The sequence below is a fragment of the Acipenser ruthenus genome, chromosome 49 (assembly GCF_902713425.1).
Source record: "Acipenser ruthenus chromosome 49, fAciRut3.2 maternal haplotype, whole genome shotgun sequence".
NCBI lineage: Eukaryota > Metazoa > Chordata > Actinopteri > Acipenseriformes > Acipenseridae > Acipenser > Acipenser ruthenus.
Window position 1 is genome coordinate 5,206,856 of NC_081237.1, and position 23,138 is coordinate 5,229,993.

Sequence of the window (23,138 nt, forward strand, 5' to 3'; positions counted from 1 at the left end):
AAGACTGTTCTACAGTGCCCCCATGAGCTGGCAGGTGGAACTGCAACCACAAAAAAAAATCGATGCAATAAAAGTTACTTGAAAAGTGCAATTCCAAGTGTTGACTGGGTGGGACATTTTTGCCTCCTAAAAAGTTGTGCTTTTTTTTTTGCATGTATTTTTTCCCAGTTAAGACCGATTGGTGCCACACTGAACACGGTACAAGTCTTCGCAGTGACAAGATATCGAGTAAGCCAAGAGTTTGAGCGGGTCACTTTACATAGTGCAATACACACACACACTTATCAGAACAAAAGAGCCTCTCAAAGCAAGAGTTGAAACAGAGAAAAATGTATTTAATATTAAACATTTACAGCAGGCGTTGAGCCTGGGGCACACAGCCTCTACTCCAGGAGTCACCGGGTCCTCAGAGCCTCCCTTCAGTACAGCAGAGGAGGAGGAGGAGGAGGGGAGCTGCAGTCTAGACGTACCACTGGAAACCAAACTTCTTGTGCAGCAGCTCCTCCGCTGGCCGGAGGTTGAACAGTTCGTCGTTGAGAGGGGTGACCCAGCGGTCTGTGTGGAAAACATTCTCACCAACCTGCGAGGAGAGAGAGAGAGAGAGAGAGAGAGAGAGAGAGAGAGAGAGAGAGAGAGAGAGAGAGAGAATCGTAGGGTAAACATGACTCCATGTACATTAGGACAGTTTGGGACTGCAGGCTTTTCCACTCACACCCCACTGCATTTTGGTAAGTGTAGTCCTGCTGTGAAAGGTACCCGAGACAGATTGTAGGTTCAGTTAAAAAAAAAAAAGGGACAGTGAACAATAATGCTTTTTCAACACTATAGGGAATAAAACTGCAGTCTATATTTGTTTGATTAAACCTGTGATGTCACAGAGCATTGAGCTCACAGTAAAACCTGGAACGGCTCAAACTGCTTTGCTGCATCTTTGAGGTTTGAAGCTGTTCCCAAACAGATAAACACCAAGCTGATATAACACCATATGGGTTACCTGCATCTATAAAAAGGATGTAGCCGACAGCCTTGGTTACTCCAGGCTGCAGAGGCGTGACAAGTTCAGAACTCAGGCTGGTGCAGCTGCAGCCACAGACTGTTAGAACACTGTCCTATCGAGGAGAATGGAGCTTCATGCATGCATGCTTACCACATGCTGTGTAAAAACTGTCTGTGTATAAAACAGTACTGAATCCCTTATGGAACAATCCAAGTTGCAGGTGTTTATCCATTTCCACTGACCGGACTGCAAAGCAGTGACTCCAGGAGGCACTCTTACCTTCCAGCCGGGCACATCCTTCATTATCTTGGCTTCTTCTTCTAGATTCTGTCTTAGCATCCGCAGTGTCCTGGAACACAGACAGACAGACAGACAGGCGTCAGACAGACTGTACAAGAACATAGACACAGAGTGACGGACAGACAGACATGCTACTTGAAGTCAGGGCAGGCTTGAAACAGAACAGACATTATTATTTCGACAGACACACACACACACACACACACTGACAAACAGCAGCATAGTTCTTAGTTAATCAGACCAGCTCCCGAGGAGCCCAGCAGGGTGTAGGCTGGCTGGTCCCTGGAAAAAAAAAAAAAAACAAGCACAGAATAAAACAGGTTTTCATTTGATCTTTCCTTAGAATTTATATTTTATTATTTTTTTTTTTTTAAACAGCACATATTATGATACAATGTACTATGCAAAGGTGGCATCAGGACTCAGCGATTCACGATGAATCTTTACAGCCCTGCTTTGACAGACCGCTGGTACTGAAGGATGTGCTTCTGCACAATCCTGCTCCGAGGTGTGAGGTCCAGAGATCCTCGCTGACTTCATACCCAGGCGCTTTCAAGCACTATAAGAGGGCCAGCACTATACAGAGCCTCCTTGTGATCTCACTATCCAGCAATTCAATTCAAGATCTCGGCTCATTCATGGACAGGCCGCGTCGACGGTGAATTGTCAAGTTCTATACTGTACAATATAAAGGGTCCTTCACTAATTCACTGTTTTCAATAGTGAAGCGTGTATTAAAATCGTCAAACGATAGACCTGACTACCGAAATACAAAAACAGCAACGTGACTGACTGCCGAGAAAAGACGAACCAAAACATTACCGCCCGATCTTGAATCATCCATGACATACAGGCAGCCGTTTCCAAAGAAGAGTCATTAGCGTCCTGAGGAATTCAAAAAACCTTTTACAATTTCAGCGTTTCTAAAAAAAAAAAAAAAAAACAGTGCCAGCCGGGTCTGATCAGAAATGCTGATCAAACCCCTGTATTTTTCGACATGCCAATCAATACCACAGTTCAAAAACTGGGAGAAAAACAGGTGCGAGTAATCTCGATGTGTGCATGTTATTTTCTGTTGGTATTGTGCATACCGTTCTGCTGCTGTGTTTGCAATGCGGTCAGTGCTGGTGTGGTGGCTGGGTTACATGTTGTCTGATGCAGTGGTGTGTCGTATCGTGCTTGCTGTTGTGAGGGGTGTGTGTACGACAGAGACGGTGGGAAGTTTGGGCTGCGTCTTAAATTCGAAGGGATATGGTAAACGATATACAGAAAAAATTGAACTGGCAAGAGTTCACGAGAGGTAAGAGGGAAATGTTCTTCAAAGGCCAGGTCATTACATTAGTAAACAAGTCCAATAATAATAATAATAATAATAATAATAATAATAATAATAATATCCGTGGTGCCACTGCAGCGCTCGATGGAGCTTGTGAAGCAGGAGAACACTCGCAGCATGGCTCCCCCCCCCCCCCCCTCTGTCTCTCACCAGCCTCTGGCTTGCATCACCTTCAGGCTCACACTTAGGGCTGCCATCACTTCCAATTATGGTCAAACGCAACAGCCCAGCACACCAAACCCCCAGGAAGTGCGGGCTGGCGACTTCGATAGGCTGCCAAATTGTTACACATTTTTTCTTGTGTTGTTTTAGTTTGTTTTATTCTGCACTTTTTTTTTTTTCCTTGCATTTTCTGGCCCCAATAGCTGCAAGTGGGTTCAAAATGAAGAAAGATGTCACTGTGTTGTATTGGTTATGCTTCTAGTGTTATTTACTTATTAATTATTACTGTAAGTGGTCCTGTTTCGTTATTGAATGTATCTTAGGTCTAGTTTGGCCAGTAAAAACCTTAATTAAAAAATAATAATAAAAAATTAACTATATATATATTTAAAATCATCTTAACAAATACTTTGAGGTTTTCATACTCAGCTGTAATAAGTTGCATAATACAATAATAACTTGAAAAAAAAGGATTCAAACATTTTCATTCTAGACCTAGGGAAGTCAATTTAATTAGGAGCCACTGAGAAATAAAGAATGCATTATTAACCTCTTACATACACAAGGAATTGAGCGGCTGTTCAAACGCTTTCTTCTTAAAATACATTTGAGAGCGACTCAAGAATCACGAGGAGGAAACTGACCATTCGGATGACCTGATCCAACCTCTCAGTGCATTTTAAACCCTGTTTCGTGCACTTCATCACAAAGTTAGACTCATTTGTGGGGAAGATACGTCCCTTGTACCTTAAAGGGTTAAATCCGTCATGGGGGCACGTCCCCTTGAAGGAGAGCTCACCTGCGGTCGTGCTCCGCTTGCAGCAGGGGGAGGAGACCGATCCGAGCCTCCAGGTCTTCAATCTGCAGCCGCCTGGGAAACAGAATCAAAAGCAAGTTCATCAAACAAACCCTACAAAACATGTGTGACGGCGAACTGAACAGTTTACAGAAGTCTAGTACAGGGGGAGTCATTAAAGACTCTTCGCAGTCTGAGCCATTCCAGGCTTTACTGGGAGCCCGAATTGTAAGCTACCTGCACAAAGTTGTGTGGTGTGTCTAAATAAGCTCACGCTGAAAGCTGGTTTGGCTGGAAATTCAGTAGAAGACAGGGCAGCAGTGTGGAGTAGTGGTTAGGGCTCTGGACTCTTGACCGTAGGGTCGTGGGTTCAATCCCCGGTTGGGGACACTGTTGCTGTACCCTTGAGCAAGGTACTTTACGTAGATTGCTCCAGTAAAAACCCAACTGTATAAATGGGCAATTGTATGTAAAAAATAATGTGTAAAAAAATAATGTAATTGTATGTAAAAATAATGTGATATCTTGTAACAATTGTAAGTCGCCCTGGGTAAGGGCGCCTGCGAAGAAATAAATAATAATAATAAGACATATATGAGATAAATGATTGTATGTGGAAAGCAATCTAGTTTCAATGTAAAATATAACTGTTTTTAATGCTAATAGTGAAACGCAAACCCATATAAAACATACTGGATTTATATGAGTTAGCGTTTCACTATTAGCATTAAAAAGTACAAAATCCTCCCCCAACAAAAAACTGAATATTTAGTTTTATTAAGTTTCTTACCTTCTTTCTCTGTTCCATTTAAATAGTCTCCAGTAGCCAAAAACCAGGACACCAATACCGATTCCAAACATACTAAACCCTGGAATGAAAACACCAGAGTTAGGAGCAGCAGGGTCGATTCAGGAGCAGACTCACCCATCATGAATGTGAGGCATCCAGGTTTCTAACTGAGACTCCACCCAAAGAGGCAAGACACCTGGACTTCTCAGAACTGGAGGCTCCAGTCCAGAGACTTTGAGACAGTCTCCTTATTACAGTAGTCTGGATATTATGCTCTGGTCACAAAACAGCACAGTTTTATCCACAAGACTGCCTGTTACAATCAATGACAAGCTGGCCTCTTGTTTTTATTCCAGCCGAGTGAAGTTTTGCAAAACTGTTTTTCTAGACCTACTTATAATTTACAAAAAAAACAGCATTGCGTATTAAAGTGTGAGGTCTCAGTTGAAGTATCTATTAAAGTTTCTCTCACTCGTAACCGAATTCAGCATGAACAAGGCATGCATACAGTGTCATTGTAATGTAAAGTGATGATTGCAAAGGAGACACTGCAGGGAGCACAGCAGTAAGGAAAGCTGTATCAAAGTACCTGAATCCAGTAGAAATGTTTGTTAAGTGGGATTCATTTAGAGGGATTCATTCAGCAATTAAAAGGTGTATCCCCCAGGGTTTCTACTTTTGGGATAATTTTCATTGCTCCCGTTATACACTTATATCATTCTTCAACACGGCTTTCTCAATGTCTCAATGTTAGAAGTTTATTTTATTAGTTGTATTTAATGGTTTTGAATTATTTGAAACAGTATTGTAAAAGATCACTGCTGCGGAGGACTCTCAAGACCATTCGAAATCCAGAACTGCACTGGTAATGATAAAGGCACAGGGTGGTATAGGTCAAAGGCAGACAGACACAGCCCACTGACTTTTAAAAGACGCAGGTGCAGCAAAACAGCAAATTCTACACTAAAAAGCTAACGCACTATCTGCAACGTTTACCCAAACAATAAAGTATTATTAAATAATTGAGTGTTTCCATTTTGATTTACTAAAAATGCTCTAATGCTGTAACCCGATAGATAGAAGCTAAAACGCCTATTCGGTGTCACAGAGTTAACAGAGCAGCTACACTACCTGCTTACATTCCCAGGCGTTACCCGTATTAACACATTTCCAGTGCACTGCAGTACGTACAGTTTATAAGGCAGCGCATTTACACAATAATTTTGAGAAGTCGGGTACAACAGAACAACGTAACAGGACAGGACAGGAACCGTGTCTAACCAAATTGGTAAACACAGTATTTGTGTACCGACTTCCCTTGCAAAAAACAGAACCACAGCATCACGACTAATGAAACAGAGTTATGTCGTGCGGGACAGCCTGTGTCCACCTTATCTGTGTGTATTCATCCTAAATAAACATTTTGAGGATGCACTGAGCAAGCGGCAGCAAAGCCGGGTCGCTTTGAAGGCCACGGCGACTTCTTTGCAAATAAACAAAGAACTCGCCTTTTTTAAATGAAACCCTCGCGTGTCAACCCCTGGACTGCGTGCATACTGACCAGAGAGCCCGCGTTTCGGGAGGTTTCGTTTGTAATCTATTGGTCCGTATCCCCCCGGAGGAGGCATGTCCTGCTTCACCTTGGACGCCGCCATCTTGGCTACCCCTCCAAACAAGCGAACACGGGTGACGTTACCAAAAAGCGCTAGTGACGTAATAGGAGCCGACGTGAGCGATTGTCACCTACGCGGCGCCATTTTTAGAGAGGCAAAACGGGGTGCACGCATTACCCCTGACACCTTGCGCAGGTCTCTTTTTTAAAACTCCATGGAAAGATGTACATGTTGAATATTTAAATTAATGTTATTTGTGTCTTTACTGTAACCATGCATTGCTTGGAATATGTATTGTTTGTGGTATGTGTGGGTTCTCTAAGCAGCAACGTGTTCGCATTACTATTATTATTATTCATATTTTCTTATGAAAAATGTATAAAAATGATTCTACAAAAAAAAAAAAGTCATCAGTTTCATAGGCTGTGTGTACGAGGCTGTCACTCAGCGCACACACTGACGTCACTGTCACCCCCCACCACCACACCCGTGTGCTCTAATTACCCAACAGGTGGCGCTCAAATACTTACAAAAAAAACAGCAAAATCCAGTATCAACTTTTGATTTATATCTTACAGCTGTTTAAAAAACAATAATGCGATAGATCCCACGTATGCACAAGGAAGCTAGCTCTGCAATGTTTAGGGTGAGTTTAGTATAATGGAAAAGGATATCATGTTTGTATTTGCTCTGTATATTTGGGCCTCCCTGTTTAACAAGTCTGCACACGCCAGTGATAGTCAAATGTTTTTTTAGTACTGTGTTTGCATTGCGTCACCCCCTCTCAGCAAATGTATTTATACTTCACAGTACGTCATAAATAAACCAACCGCGAAATAGACAACAACAAGCGAATTAATTTTAAATAAACCAATACGGACATACATTAATAACTTTTGAGTAGGAAATCCAAGGACAAACGATTATGTCCTTAATATTTTGGACTGAACTGAAACCTATTTATATAGTCGACTGTCTCATTACAGGAGATAATTATTTCCCCGTTTCCTTAGTACAGTATGTAGGAAACACGGCCCACGTCCCATGCAGGAGTAGGAGCGCATGTTACCAGTTTTTGAAATGCAAAGCAATGTGTTGCTGACGTGCATGTGTCTAACAGACTGTTCCTAATGTTTAATGCCTAAGGTACGTTTCCGTGGCGCAACGAAGCCTAGACTGAGCATCGGCGGGCTAAAACAAAAAGGTACTAACGTAACATACTATATACGTGGATAAACAGGCGGTGCATGTTACAATATTATATATATATATATATATATATATATATATATATATATATATATATATATATATATATACTGTACAGTATACGTGTACAAGGGTGTGTGCATAAGTGAAAAAAAAAAAAAACCGTCAGTGACGCGGACTTCAACTTCATAAGCAAAAACTCATTACAGTTTGATATCATTTCAGGGCGGCCTGGTCTGGGAACGTCACGGCAAAAATAAAAAAAGATAAAGACTACCCTTTTAATTATTGCGGCCATGCCTTAAAAAGGTAAAGTCCTAAATGATGTCTGGAGACAGGTTATTGTCCGAGCTGGGGTATAAGCTCGGAGGAACTATCGGGGAAGGCAGTTACTCGAAAGTCAAGCTGGCCAAGTCCAAGAAATACCGGGAGAACGTAGCAATAAAAATCGTGGACCGGAGAAGAGCCCCTCCGGACTTCGTTACTAAATTCTTGCCCCGGGAGCTCGCTATTTTAAAGGGACTCAGGCACCCGCACATCGTGCAGGTCTACGAATTCATCGAGGTCTGCAACGGGAAGCTGTATATCGTCATGGAGGTGGCCGCGACGGACCTGCTGCAGAGGGTGCAACAGCTAAACCACATCCCAGGCCCGCAAGCTAAAGACATGTTCATTCAGATCGTGAGCGCGGTGAGCTACCTGCATGAGAACAACATAGTCCACCGCGACCTCAAGTGTGAAAACGTGCTTCTGACTGAGGGCAACCAGGTCAAAATCACAGACTTCGGCTTCGGGAGGAAAGCGCACGGCTACCCGGAGGTCAGCAGCACCTACTGCGGCTCCGCTGCCTACGCGCCCCCCGAAGTTCTCCTCGGGGTCCCTTACGACCCCAAAAAGTACGACGTGTGGAGCCTCGGGGTGATTCTGTACGTCATGACGACCGGCTGCATGCCCTTCGACGATTCCAACGTCAGCAAGCTGCCGCGCTTCCAGAAGAAGGGCGTGGTCTACCCCGAAGGCGTGCAGGTGGAGGACAAATGCAAAGCGCTTATTGGTCTTCTGCTGCAGTTCAGCCCTTCGGTCCGGCCGTCCATCAAGCAGGTCGCTGATAATGAGTGGCTGACAACTACGTAGGCGATAGGAACGTGTAGTGTGGTGCTGTTGATTAAAGCGGGTTAGGTACCTGGCTGTACTGTACAAGCGTTCAACTTTTTAAATTTGTTTTATTTTGTAAGACTTTGATTTCTTTTTATTGTTAACATGGAATGATATAGGGAATTCGGAACCCTGTCATGTTCCAGTTTATCTTAACAGTTTTAACAAGTCTGCGGCAATAATGTATTTGCTGTAATGGGCATGCTATTTACTGGGACACAGTACTGGGTACTCATTACAGCCTTCTGCTGACGTAAAGACTAGAATAGATGAACAACTCCTGAACTCAGATCAAAGCACCTTAACACATCCATCCATCCATCCATCCATCCATCGAGAGAGAGAGAGAGAGAGAGAGAGAGAGAGAGAGAGAGAGAGAGAGAGAGAGAGAGAGAGTACAGAGAATAAACACCAAGCAGCTCTCTATCGAAGGATAGTCAGGACTCACATCAATCACTAGCAATACTTAGAGGAAAAGAAAATCAACTGATAAACTGAAAACCTACTGTTTTAATAATCACCTACAATGTTTCGGCTTCCGCCTTCTTGAGACAGCATTGTAGAAACAGCCAGATAGACTTAAGACACACACACGCACATACACATATACATACATAACTGTGTGAGTAACTGCAATACAAATAGATCACATTTGCCTTGTAATATTTGGGCAAGGAGTGCAGAATAAAACCAGACTGGGCAGTTAGCATTCTAGCACAGCCAGCCCACAGTGAATTGAGCTGGAATTTGGTTAGTGTCACGATTATATCACTGAGGAAAGCGAATCTAACAAGCAAACAAACACACACGTCTAATCTTGTGACATGCGATGGTGTTTGCAGTACTAGCTAAAGCACTGGTACGAGATAAGATCACAAGGCAGGTAGCTTTCCTAAGTCCTAAATCACCAGCAATACTCCTTGTTAACCGAACCTGTCACCGAATGACAGAGTATTATTATCCTCACACAGGCAGTAAGAAACGATAAGCTCAATCGAAAACGTGATAAAACCTCCTCTGCGTTAAACGAAACGTTGAGGTGATGTTGTAACATTCATCTGGATGCGCGCTTAAGATTTAAGCAGGTCAGAAGAGAGGCTGTGTGGACTCGTGCATTAAGAGAAAACACTCCATATAATCTAGTAAGAGACGGGACTGAGGCTTCACAGCGGTGATACTGTTGGCTGTTCACTCAGCAAATCAGCATTTTAAATAGGGAAGATCATTCGGGACAGGATGTCTCACCTCACCAGCACGGGTCGGAGACTGAGCCTAAACCAGAAGCACGCACACTACGCTAACCGGCGGGAAAGAGCCTTTTGCGAGCTGAGTGTGAAGACCATAGAAGCGGAGAAGCTGTCATCCCAGCTCCAGCACGACCGGGAGTTCGGGAATTATCTCTCCAGACTTGCCCACTACAGCAGCGCCGTAGCCAAGCAAGCAGAGGAGACTCACGGCGAGGTCGGAGATACCAGCCCCGGGGCCTCCGGTGGACCATACGTTAAAAAAACCGAGAAGGACAAACCACTCGACAGCAGCTGGCTGTCGGGCGCTCCGGGGAGGAGGCGGTCCACACTGTTTTGAACTGTATCTGGAATCAAAGATGTTCAACTGGTCAGTAGCCAAAATGGACAGCACTAATAGTATTGATTTTTGCATTTCTTACAACCCAAGCGGTATTTCGAGGAACCGTTCGTGCTGAAGACCAGTTTCACAAACCATATGGATTAGATTTCGCTCCTTAATATCTGGGACAAAAAGACACAAACAAGATGCGGTCCACCGTCCCAGGGTGAACAGGACATAACCTTTAATTGGAGGCTTTTTCACCTATTTCTCCAGCTGTAAAGACCCTGTAAAACACGAAATATTCACTAATTTCGCATTTATTAAAAACCTGCAAAATGTGCATGACGCAAAATTAGCATAACTCCTCAATTCGGTTTATATGCAGGATATGTTACATGTGCAAATGTGTTGCTGTAATTATGTCCACACTGAGACAGGGTGTAAAATCCGCTGTATGAGGACTGGAACTTTGAAAACAATACAAGTCAGCGTCGATAACAGGGTCCTGTCAGCAGCAGTACTGGAGATGTAACTAGCAAGCAGAAGCTGTAATAAAGAGACACCCTTAATCATTCACTTATTTATTGTCAAATTCAAATGCTACCCCCCTCACAGTACAGTATACAGTTATGGATTACAGCTGACTTTTCAACCAGGGTAGTAGTGGGAATGGTTATTATTAGTAAAGATTTAAAAGTACAAAATAATGCAAGCTTTATCCCTCACTTAATACAATATACAACATATTAACTCTGCATAAACGCAGACAATCACACTAGAGCAGTTCTTTTTTTTTTTTTTTTTTGCATTGAAATATCTAAACAATAATATAAAAAAGCGACTCTGCTTAGAAAAGATAAAAAGAAGCAAATCTGGTCAAAAACGTGTTTCTGTTAACTGCACATCGGGAGGGTAATCTGGTGTGTTTTTGGGACAGTTTAAGCCAGGGGAGTTCACAATCCTTTGGTTGGGCACTGCGGTCCACAAAGTAAAACCCCAAACATATTTTAGGAGAATTAAAAAAACAAAATCAAATAAATAAAAATCAATTAAATCTACAAAAATCACTCGATTTTTTAAAAATACAATCCATCTATCTGTACACGCTTAGAACATAAGGTTCTTGCAGTTGTTCTATATAGAACTATACAGGTTTTATTTGGAACCCAATCAAGGGTTCCAAATGTGAAGCTTCTAATTGTCAAACCCTAATGGTTCTATTCGGAACCCCAGTACTGGTATCGCAGCACTAGACCTTAAAACAGTTGAATTGATCGGTAATGATATTCAGAACCCATGCAAAACAGAACAGTTCACAAGCCTTCATAGATACATCACTAGTTGAACTTAACAAATGGATTTAGCAAAAATGTCAAAATGAGTGAAAGCCCCATGGTTTGGTTGCAACTGCTGTGCAAATTAAAAGCTGTTCCAGCACAAGTCTTTCCTAACTTTGCTTTTACGCATTGCCTTAGTGGAGCCTTTCTATTTTAAACGTCGCTTCTAGAAGATTACAGATCTGTCTGGTAGGACAGGCGTTCAAATCAACCCACAAGCTCTGGTACAGCCCTCTGTGGAGAGTCGTATTGCTACTACAGGGCTAAGGAGACAAATCCAAATTCAAACGTGTTAAGGCTCTGATTAAGAACAGTGTTTACAATTGGGAGACGCGTTTTATTTTGGGATTTCCTTAAATTGAACACTCGTGGGTATAAAACAGCAACAGACTTTACTGCTCCTCTAACCATGACAGCGTTTCGGCTCAGGGGTAATTAATTAACCCATTAACAACGCAATAAAAATAAAAAAATACTTAAAATGGAAATAGATCCACAATAGAGCAGGGTTACATTTTTAGGATGGCGGTATTAAGATCTGATGTTTTTTTTTAAATCATTCAAATTGACGACCCATCTGTGTTGAATTTAAGCACATGCAGTCAGGGATCAAGTTTCTTTCCAGCTGCTGTTCTCTGGTTCATATTTCTCCAGGTGTGTGTTTTTTTTTCCCATCAGTTTAAAATCGGGATTCTGATCATCTTCATGTCTGTTGAGAAATAGTTCATAATAAATACACTGTTTCAAGTCCGCCTCAGAGCGTCGCGGGCAAGGCAGGAGGTTTAGAAAGATTCGCTCCTGCAGCAAAATCCTTTTGCTGTTTGGTTCTGTATCCGCACACATTCATTTGAAATGTGCTGGCTGCCTTTGAAATAAAGTAAGCCGCCTGTAACTGCACTTACAGAAACAGATGAAGACAGATGAATTCAAAACCAGGCTGAATGGAAAATAAAGGTGAGCACAAAAACACCCACATGAAATAAACCGTTAGGATATCATTTATAATTTGAGAATGAGATTGCAGCAAATCTGTCCTTTTCAAGCATGACAAAAAACACTGGTTCAGTGGCTTCGATCAAACAGAAGCTTTCTCTGCAGAATACATTGAGCAGATTTCTTTCATTTTCTCTTAAAATATATACCCCCCCCCCCCCCCAACCCAACCCCAGTTTCCCCAAGTATATGAACTTCTCTATTTACTTCAAGTCAGGTTTCACTCAAATACATTATTATACCATTAAACATTATTGTTATATAAAGTGTATATATTTATATTGTTATCTAATCAGAAACACATGGAGTCCACATATGGTCCATTTGAGGTGAATGTCTTCAAACTCGCCCAGGACCAGAGTTCTGGAAATAGAATATTTACTTACATATTTCTATAGTTCCAATGCAAAGATGTTTTCTATATTTATAAAAAAATATTTCTACACAGCTGTATATTATTTTTTAAAAAAAGAAAAAGTCGTTTTTAAGCTAAACACTGTTTTTATTCACACACACACAAAATAAAAGTGTAAAGGGGTTAAAATGGGTTTTATTATTATTACTTGATAGAGCGACGTATGGATCAAATAACCAAACTTGTAAAGCAGACCCCTCCCTCACACAATAATGAAGAGCCTGTTGCCAAGGAAACGGAATGGTGTAAAACTGTCAGGCAGCAAAAAGCAGAATCAAAATGAAATGACCTGTAAGCTGGCCATGATTGGTTGCTAATGAACCAGACTCATTAGCCCCTCCCGAGTCCCAATCTTCCGTCCTCAGTAGTGGGGTTGAAATAACGAAATGACCAAGGATATTAATTGTAATACAAAAAACTTTCCATTATAATCATATCAGCAGTCTGTTTCTACAACAGCAGCAGCAACAATGGAAAGAGAAGTCAGATAAGATGTTTTTTTTTTTTTTTCAAGGGAAAGTTGAAACAAGGAGCGAGGGCCAATTCGGGATTTCATCTGCAAATAGAATAATCCTGGTCCGTCCCCCGTCCCGCAGTGTAAAAACCAAAATTTCAAGATTTTTGCCAGAATTTCCTAATGCATAACTGACCAATTGGATTGGTAGACTCAAGCCAGGGCTCAAAAATATGAGGAGGCAGACATCAGCTGCCTAATGGGAAAAAAAATATATAGATGAACCATCTGCAACTGCCAACCAGATAATGAGCTAACGATAGATACCATAAATGAGAGGAGGGGAAAATAAAAAGTCAGACATAGAAGCACGCCCTTTTCCTGCATTATTAATAACCCAAGGATGTGCAAGGAGATTCACAAGGACCCCCGCGTCTGCAGATACACAGACTCTTGCCGACACCCTAACTGCTGAGCATGTGCGGTTTGTCTCAAGTTTGACATTTTCCGAACACTAGCAGAAAGGAGTAGCAGTCCAAGGTGACCTGCGGTCTCAGCCACGCCTCTGTGTTTTACGTCCCTCTCCCTGACCTCGTTTCCCCTAAACGACGGCTTTGCTTGCATCTAGCTTTAAAACGACAAGAAAAAAGGCATTCTCAACCTCTAAAACAATAAGCAACCCTGCGTGAAGAGACAGCATTCAGACGTTAACTCTCAACACCGCAGACCTCCAAAAACGAGAGATCTAGGAAAAAAAAAAAACAGCTCCAATCAAAAACAGCAGACTGCTGGGGCAGTGAAGGAGAAGTCGACTGCACTCAGAACAGCGGAGCAGTTAACCAGGGCCTGGTCCTGCGTATACCACGACAATAAAACGATTCAATTCACAACAGCAGTTACTTTGTGCTGTGAGAGTTGAGAGCTGTTGTGCTTGTGTTTCTTTACAGAAGTTAACACTGCTCAGATGCAGTCGTCTAAAATCAATACAGCAGTTAGGGTGGGAGGGGGCAGGAGAGGCATGTGTGTCTGTGGAGCGTGGGGAGGTGTGTGTGCGTGTGTGTGTGTGGGGGGGTACACAGTGTAAAAAAGATTCAGCCCATCCATCTGCAGTTTAACATCCTGTCTCCCTCAAGTCTTAGGAGCAGTGCATTCAGGCTGCGTCCCCAGTGTTGTTTAAGAGCCATTTCCGTGTGGAATTACAAGTTCCTGCAGCTGTGCAGCTGCTGGGAGCAGTCCGTCAAAGCAAGTCCATTCGCAAGGCTTCAGGAACAAAGGGAGGGGGCATTCGTCACATGATGGTCTTCTTCAGAAACAGATTGTGAAGAGGGGAAAAAAAAAAAATGAAGCAGGTTTTAGGTCCGTTGTCTACCCTCTCCCTTCCCTTTATTTCTTTTTTTAAAGTCCCAGGCAGAAAGAAAGTGTGGCGGCAGGTTCCCATTGGTTTGCAAGATTGAGCAACTGGTTCTGGAAAAACTAAAACAGGGAGTGGGGCTCTGCTGCGTGACTGGTGCTGTGGCGTTGACCGAGATGAAGGCTCGTTGGTTATTTCCTGGCGATGATGACAATGATGAACAGGATTTATCATTATTAATTATTATTATTATTATTATTATTCTTTGTATTCCTATTATTATTATTGCTCTGATTATTTCCATGTGTTTGCTGTCTGGGAGATGGAGCGGGAGGGGATCATGTCCAGCAGGTACTCCCGCTGGCGATCCACGGAGGACGAGGAGGAGGAGGAGGAGGACTTGTGCACGGTGAGGCTGGGGTTGACGTACGCCATGGTGACACCTGCAACGCCAACACAAGCACAGTGAGGACCACGCCGCTATCAATCAGAGAGGCCAGGATTGCAATCATTAGAAAGTAACAAGTAAGGTTTGTCAAACAACCAAAAAAACCAAACAAAAAAACACTAGATGAACATAATTTAGATCAAATCATATCCTACTAACTTAGACAGAAGCCCAGAAAACTGAAGAGCTAGTGCAATCAGTTAAGTCTCTATCAAAATACTGATTTCCCGTGGCCTGTCTTATGAAGAGCTGCTTTAACACAATACATAATCATAATAATAATCATAATAATAATAATAATAATAATAATAATAATGAAAAAAATCACCCAGATTTCAAGGGAGGGCACTACAGCCAAGAGGAAAGTTCAGTTCACCTCAGCCCACCACCGCAAAAAGAGAGGAGAGGAGAGGAGAGGAGGAGTCCCAGAAGAAGGGGAACCTGCAGCACAGCGTGTGCACGTTTCTGTGTCTACCCTTTTACCCAAAGCACCAGAAGAGAAGGAAAGGGGGTGGAGGGGGGTCTTCTCCCCCCAGCCCTGGTGTTGTAGGTCACCCAGGGCTGGGAGAGAGGAGCCAGTGAGGTCCCAGAGCAGCTGCATCTGCCAAGCAGACAGATTCTGTACAGGGCGGTCCAGTATTATCCATCTATTTAAACTTCTACATTATCCTTTACCATCAACACAAAAAACTCTTACAATTTAGATGTGCACCAGGCTGCCTTATCTACAACTAAATGCAACAGTAGCCTGTTAAAACTTATTTATATATATTATATTATATATTATATATTAATGTTAACCAATTGTATCTATGTTCAATACTCCCACCCACCCCAACTTTTACAAGTTCTTGAGGTATCGCACTTTTGGGAGTTCTAGATAGACAGAGATACACATCTATCTATCTATCTATTCGTTCCATGCCAGAGATGGTGTTAAACCGTTCTTGCTGGGCAGCTAACCCTGAGCCGCTCTGTACCGGAGGAGGGAGGGAGGGAGGAGGGGGGAGGCGACGGTGGGTGGATCTACCTGTGCTCACGGGGCTCTGCTTCTTCCAGGTGTTGGCTGCGGTGGTGGTGGTGGTGGAGGTGCTGACTTTGCTCCCGTGACGCACGGCATGCTTACCTGGCCTGGTGACCAGCGCTGCGCTCTGGAGCTGCGAGGACTGAGAGAACGTGTGGAGCACCCCGCGAGCGCCAGTCGAATGGGGACCCCGCGCCAGCTGACCAGGGCTCTGCACCGGGAACAAAACAAAAACAACTGTGGATCGAGGAACTGCTGCTGGGTTGCACCCGGTGTCATATTGAACTCTATTAATATTATTGCACTTACTGTAAACTACACTGTACTTAAATATGAATTTAACCCTGTACTGCCCTGCAACACCTGTGAGTCGCCTTGGATAAAGGTCTGTGCCAAATAAATAGCAATCCCATCCATTAAAACTCTTCATACAGGATGTAGCTTCAAAACTCATATATTATATATATATATATAAATCCCTCTTTAGTTCCTTTACATCATAATCCTTTACATTTTTTTTCTTACTATGAGTTTAGAAGCTGATCTTGAGCGCTAGTTGCCTGCTATAGACATATGTATGATAGGCTAGCTCAAAGTCAGTGTCTTTATATATTAGTACACGCCAGCATCCTCTAGTGCACAGCTAGTGTATTGCCAGGCAGGGACACTGCTGAACACCATCTTCCACCTGCATTGTTTTTAGGTGGAATTAACTGTTCACTATCCCCACAAGTCAAATAACTGGTTGCATGGAGTAAAAGCAGGGTTCTGCTTCTGATCAAGCAGTTCACAAACAAGCCGTCTGTTATCTGAATTGCCCTTCCAGCACAGCTGGTTGCTAGCAGCGTGGCTGTGCAACATGCTGCCGAGGGATCAGCTTTAGACACAGAGCCAGAATGCACACGGCTTCTTTGCAGGCGCTGAGCTCAGAACAAACACTGAGCTGGAGGGAAGGGTTCTGCAAACACAGTGCTATCTGAAACACACACAGTGTGCAACGGAGGAGAGCAACCGGGGTCCCCAGCTCACCTGCAACACACAGAGAGGAACAGGAAACGCAGCCAGTCCTGCTTTCAACACGCACATTCACTGCCATTGTATGAAGACAGGCGACTTTGCAATTTTTTGGAGCATTTTTTAACTGGCCTCCTCTGCCTGCTATTTAAATGTTTTCTAACTATAGTGTTATGACAACTTGTTTTGATAACTTTTGAGAACCACACAATCTGCAAATACAGCCCTTTCAGATGCCTCAATTTAAATTAAGAAACTGATGCCTAAAAATGACGTTTCTTTTCCTCCCCACAGTGATGACAAAGCTTCACATCCGGTGTGAATTTTGTAGTTCGAATATAAAAAGCAAAAATCAGAATCTATGCGATATGAACAAGAATGGAAATTATATTCCCGTCATATCTCCCAAAGGCTGTAAAGTTTTAAAATAAAAATCCCCCCCCCCCCCCCCACACACACAACAGTATTTTACATTTTCAGAGGAATTTGTATTTAGCTTGTGAACCCCTGCAATTGAATAATATACATTGACATCAATTTCAAATTGTATTGTAGTGATCCTAAAACCTTTTCACTGAAATTGTGCATGAGAATTTAAAAAGGGTGTTTACACAGAAGGAATAAAAACCTATTTAAAGCACATAATTGCAGCCTTACCCATAACCTCACCCACCAGACCCCTCCATTCATAAACAACCCTCTCCCGGGGGTTCCCTACCTGTTTGATTGTGGCGTGGTGGCGTCCGATCACGCCCCTGTTGGGGGGCAGGCTGGGGGTCCGCACTTTGACGTGGTGCTGCACCTGCGAGACCAGGCTGTGGTGCTCCGAGGACTTGGAGCCGGCGTTGGAGGAGGCAGGCAGGGGCGCGGCCGCTTGCTGCTGCAGTATCCGCTGCTCGATCTCCTGCTCCTGGGCCAGCGCCTTCACAAAGGCGGCCTTCAGCCGGTTGGTGTGCTCGGCCTTCAGGGCTTTCTTCTGATTGGACGCCATGCACTGATCGCACATGACGGGGCCGCTCTTCTCCTGCCTCCATCGGCATGTGAAGTCCGTCCTGCACTGAGCGCAGGTGAAGGGGTCCTTGGGAGCTGGAGCCACCGACGCCACCGCTGCCTTACCTGCAGAGACACGCGCACACACACACACACACGTTAGTATAATCAACCGTCTGTTTGCATGCAAGTTGTATACTTCTTTAAAAAAAACTTAACAGATCGTTCTGAGATCAGGGACTGTGAAACCACACTTTAGTCTCGAACGTCTTTGATTTTTGAGGTTCAGGTTAAATAATTTTGGAGAACAGCATTGTTTTTGTGACTGCTCCCATACAGGAATAAAAGGCTGACTGAATAATTTGCATTGGTATTCAACCCTGTCGACACCACAGGCTTCTGAACAGGGCATATGAAGAGACACTGCAAATCATTTAGTTATAGTAACTCAGTCTTTTTTAACATAAGTTACTTTGCTACAAAGCTATATAGATGCTATAAAGCTATGAAGACCCTGGTAGGAGAGGAGAGGGACGGGGGGAGAGGAGAGGAGAGGGACGGGGGGAGAGGAGAGGAGAGGGGCAGGGGGGAGAGGAGAGGAGAGGTGTGGTCACCTTTGCCCTGTGTCTCCAGCAGGTTCTGCACCACCTCCTCGAGCCCCACCAGGTAGATGAACTCGTTGTTGGCGGCGCTGGGCAGGAAGTTGAGCTCGGGGGCGGGGGGCTTGGGTGGAGGGATCTCCAGCAGGGTCTTCTCCAGCTGCTTGCGCAGCGCCAGCTTGGCCGCGGCCTGCCGGCTGGCGGGGGAGTCGTTGGCGTTGACCCCGGCGATTCCGCCCTGCGCCGAGGAGCTCTTCATGTTGGTCGGGGAGGCCTGGGGAGGGGAGAGGCGGAGGAGGACTCCCTTCACTTTATCATCATCATCAGCAGCAGGATAATTCATTTTAATTATCTTAAATCATATTTCAACTCCCGTTAAATTATTACTTTCTAGTCTCACACACGTTCTTTTCTTTTATTTGGAGGACTAACTTCATCATGAACATCAATTATAAAATGATAAATCACAATAATTTAAACTCCCTTTAAAATTCGACTTTCTTCTAGTCCCCCCCCCCCCCAAAAAAAAACTGTCTGCTTTGTGCACGTTTGCTTTTTAAAATAAAGCCGTACCACTGTTGTCTCCTACAAGAGAAGGAGCTGGATTGAAGCAATTGTCCGATGCCCAGCATCATTTCATGGCACTTAACCCCCTTCCTCATCCTTTAAAAACAGCACATCGCAAAATCTTAGCTAAATGTATAACAGACTATTAAAAGGAAAAAAAAAATAAGTCAAGCCTCCTCCTCCTTGACTTGGGTTCTTGCAATGTTAAAAGCATGCTGGGATCCAAGCTGTGCAAAGTGTACTGAACGCGGCCCCAGCTGAAACGCATGTCTAACTGACTTGGGCATGGGCAGTGCTGTGGCTGTGTACCTGGGGGATGTTGACCAGCAGGCTGGTGTTGGGCACGTTGGCCACGCGGATCAGCCCCTGCTGGATGATTCTCTGGCCCTGGATCTGCACGTTGGGGACGGAGGCCCTGGGCGCCATGAGCAGGGGAGGGGGGCCCGAGCCAGAGTGCTGCTGCTGCTGTTGCTGCTGTTGTTGTTGCTGCTGCTGCTGGCGGCTGTGTATTTGCTGAGAAGACACAGACACGGGCTGATGTGGATGGTCAGTGCAGAGAGAGAGAGAGACAGAGAGAGAGACAGAGAGAGAGAGAGACAGAGAGAGAGAGAGAGACAGAGAGAGAGAGAGAGACAGAGAGAGAGAGTGAGCAGGTTCTTCAAAACGAATCATGAAAAAAAGATAGAATAGCAAACAATAAGAAAAAAGAATCGAAAAGAACAATGCATTACATTATATCCAGTTCTCAACCTGCTAAGTTTTTCACAACGTGTGCAACACGATAATGCAAAGCTAACATTATAGCGTGTTGTTGTGCTCACCTGTGCCCCCCTGACCAGCGGAGGCATGACTATCTGCGGGTGCTGCTGGGAGCCCAGTTTGGAGGAGAGCTGCTGGCCGCCTCTCACCAGCGGAGGGGGGATCACCGTGCCGGAGCTGCGGCCCGACGACACCTGGGGATCGAGGGGGAGAACGAGACAAATTAGAAATCCCACAGTCGGGGCAATGCTCTTTACAACCCAGCACGGCTTCATATACATGTGCCACTGCCTGACAGTCCCAAATCCAGGCTTACTTCACCCCACTGTGCCTGAAACACATTCCTTACTTCAATAGTACCCCAGTAATGCTTTAAAAGAGCTTGCGAGTTTAAAAAAAAAAAGCAGCCCCCTGGACCGCCCACGGACACTGACCTGCAGGGATCCCTTGACTGCAGTGATACTCTGAGACCCCCGGACCAGGGGGGGAGGTGTGGCCACAGAAGAGCTCGAGGAGCCTGTAGGCTGAGAGAGACAGAGAGAAGTCAGAGCCACAGAAAGCACTGCGGCAACAAGTAAAACTACAGTGAAACCTGCTTATAAAAAGGACTGTACAAAACGTACATATCCACTGCCAACGATACAGGACACCAGACTACAGGTGGCTGTGACCTGCATCAACTTGATATTGAACTGCGTCTCATTACAAGTGCCAGTGGTTCTAGATATAAAAGAAGTCAGCAGCTTCTCCAGCTTAGCCTGCGGACTCGCACATAAACTACTGGACCTCGCCTTCCCCATCAAAACGTCATTTACAAAGTAAAAAGCTAGCGATCGAAACAAACACAGGAATGCTTTGACAGCAAAGGGAGCAGGCGAGCATTCAAGTCCAGGGAGCGTTTAACGCTCCGATTCTCCTCTGGGACGTGTTGGGCTGCTCCGATTCTCGTCTGGGACGTGCCCAGCCCTGTGCCAGCTCTGCAGTACCTTCAGTGCTGAGCTCTCTTTCTGGATCTGGCTCTGCCGCAGTTTCTTCAGCAGCACCAGCTTGGCCTCCTCCAGCCGCAGCTCCTCCTTCAGCCGCTTGATGATGCGCTCGCGCTCCTCCGGGCTGCTCTTCTGCACGGCGGAGAGGAAACAACGAAACACACAGAGTTACTACTGCAGCAGAGCCGCCAGGGACCCTGGAATGTGATCAACACACACCGAGAGTACCATTGCACCAGGAGGCGTCCACTGTGGAAGTGCTGTTAATACTGTAAACGTTACATGTGGATGTATGCATGCAACACTTGTGTACATGGAAAAAGACCAAATAAATAAACTACACCCAACACACCTCTAACTATGCAGCTGTCCTCTATATCACATGCACGTCTTTGATGATGGTTCAAACATTTCTATGATACTGGAATACAGCCGAGATTTAAAACCCTTTCTTTGACACAGTAATTTTCCCCAGACCCAACGCTCGCTTCATCAAAAATAGTTTTTAAAACAAGACCAGACAAAACTTGCTAAATAAAACGAGATGTACCCTGAACCACAGCCAGCCCCAAGCTCACCTGTAATTGGTTACAATTATAGGAGCACGGTTCGCCCAAATTACAATGATTATGATATTTTGTTAATTACAATTATGCTGCAGTAATTATAATGAACATGGTTTACTCTTTAATATAACCAAATCGCTAATCCCAGGTACGAATACAGAAACACTCTACAGAAAGGAATTAAAAGTGGTTGAAAATACAAGAATAATGAATTGCTCCGTGTTAAAACACAACCTGGAGCGAAGCGTGGAAATGTGTGGAAATGAACTGCAATTGGTCAAGCATAAGGTAGAATTGAAAATTCAACAACTGCAATTACACAGGTGTGCCAAGGTTCAACTGCAATTACATTGCAAATTATTACGAATGACAATTACAATTGTAACTGAGCCCACACAGCGATTCTGCCCCCTGCACCACGGACTCACCAGGAGCAAGTCCGCGTTCGTTTCCTTCGAGAATTTACTCAAGCCATTCATCCGCGGGCTGGAAGGCTCGTTGTCTGATAACACAATGATATCCGGAGAAGGAGCTCGCCTGTCCTTCTTCATTATTTCACTGGGAAAAGAAAAGACACACAAGAAACAGGGTCAGCGTGGTCAGACTTTCTCATTAGAAATACAGAAACAGACTCGGTATATAGGATTATATTAAGGGTTTAATAAGTGTCAATACTGTACAGCAGGGATGGAAAGAGACTCATATTGCATAGCAGTTTACCCCATTCCAGGTTGCAATACAAGCGTGATTAGCCACAGTGTAAAGGTAACAAGCAAAGGTCTGTGTGTGTTTTTTTTTTTCATCAAACTCTCAGTAAAACCAGGAATGGATCAAACTGCTATGCAAGCAATTTTATTTCCATTCCTGTAGAGAACAGACTTTAAAAAGTTCACAGGCGGCATTGTGAAGCCAGTTCAGTATGCCCACTAGAGGGAGACAAATACTCATTTTACATCATTTAAACCTTGAGCTGTAACTGATCCCCGTCTGAGGAGTGCTGGATTACTGTCGCAACGTTATGTAACCTAAATCAATAGGTACGCTCGGCACGGGGGGGTGATCAGTGCTGTGCAATTGTGCAGGAAGGTCTGATTTCTTTGTTCTGAACACTGTCCCTGCTGCAAAAATACAGTCGCTTGTATCCTCACCTCCCGTTTCTTGGAATGAAGTGAATGCAGGTGAGAAATATTTCGGTGGTACAGTAATATTCTAAAAGATTATCACTTTGATCCTTTCACTTAATTAGATTGGTAGAGAAATGTGCAAATGGCAGTTTACTTTGTTTTTTTTTAATTTTTTTTAAGTTCCCGACAAATAGTTTTTGAAAGAGCTGTGCAGCAGCTTGTTGTTGCGAGTTGAAATCTGACGGAGTCACTGCTGTCAATGTGAGCCCAAGCAAGCTGTGAGGATGAAAAAAAAAAAATACAAAACGGACAGCCGGTTTATTTCACAAACCTTGCACAAAAAAAAACAGAGAAGAAAACACAAAACATACGCGTATAAAAACCACACTGATACAGATTGTGCTTTTTATTTATTCCTTTATGACTCTTAATTATGGAATGTTAACAACATTCTTTGTTACCAAAATTTAACTTTAATGCGGATGACTTCTGCACAAGATATAAATAATAATTTTTAAAAAAGTGGGACATGGAAAATCTCTGCGATTCAGTCCTTTGCCATCTCTTCTAGATTAAATAATAAA

General features: G+C 43.8%; 3 protein-coding genes across 6 annotated transcripts in view; 1 reads left to right on the top strand and 2 right to left on the bottom strand.

The window, feature by feature from the left end:
* Positions 1 to 314: 314 nt before the first annotated feature.
* On the bottom strand, positions 315 to 6,092 carry LOC117428847 (NADH dehydrogenase [ubiquinone] 1 alpha subcomplex subunit 13). The gene is made up of 5 exons (XM_059015171.1): positions 5,943 to 6,092; positions 4,382 to 4,460; positions 3,595 to 3,666; positions 1,277 to 1,346; positions 315 to 580 (listed from the first exon to the last, which is right to left on the bottom strand). Exons 1-5 carry the CDS (start codon positions 6,034 to 6,036, stop codon positions 461 to 463), a joined length of 435 nt encoding a protein of 144 aa, XP_058871154.1. The 5' UTR covers positions 6,037 to 6,092; the 3' UTR covers positions 315 to 460.
* Positions 6,093 to 7,512: 1,420 nt separating this feature from the next.
* Positions 7,513 to 8,353, top strand: LOC117966291 (testis-specific serine/threonine-protein kinase 6-like). The gene has a single exon (XM_034912099.2). It carries the CDS (start codon positions 7,525 to 7,527, stop codon positions 8,335 to 8,337), a length of 813 nt encoding a protein of 270 aa, XP_034767990.1. The 5' UTR covers positions 7,513 to 7,524; the 3' UTR covers positions 8,338 to 8,353.
* Positions 8,354 to 10,492: 2,139 nt separating this feature from the next.
* The window catches only part of LOC117428945 (transcriptional repressor p66-alpha), a 36,160-nt gene continuing 23,514 nt past the window's right edge, over positions 10,493 to 23,138 (bottom strand). For 3 of the 4 annotated variants that reach the window (XM_059014799.1, XM_059014800.1, XM_034911953.2), the window contains 9 exons: positions 21,859 to 21,988; positions 20,865 to 20,996; positions 20,313 to 20,402; positions 19,941 to 20,072; positions 19,429 to 19,632; positions 18,568 to 18,826; positions 17,682 to 18,079; positions 15,956 to 16,160; positions 10,493 to 14,920 (listed from right to left, as the gene is read on the bottom strand). In XM_059014799.1, the coding sequence (XP_058870782.1) occupies positions 14,772 to 14,920; positions 15,956 to 16,160; positions 17,682 to 18,079; positions 18,568 to 18,826; positions 19,429 to 19,632; positions 19,941 to 20,072; positions 20,313 to 20,402; positions 20,865 to 20,996; positions 21,859 to 21,988 (1,699 nt within the window). In that variant the 3' untranslated portion in view covers positions 10,493 to 14,771. The remainder of the gene's footprint in view (positions 14,921 to 15,955; positions 16,161 to 17,681; positions 18,080 to 18,567; positions 18,827 to 19,428; positions 19,633 to 19,940; positions 20,073 to 20,312; positions 20,403 to 20,864; positions 20,997 to 21,858; positions 21,989 to 23,138) is intronic. The other variant, XM_059014801.1, reaches the window with a different exon arrangement.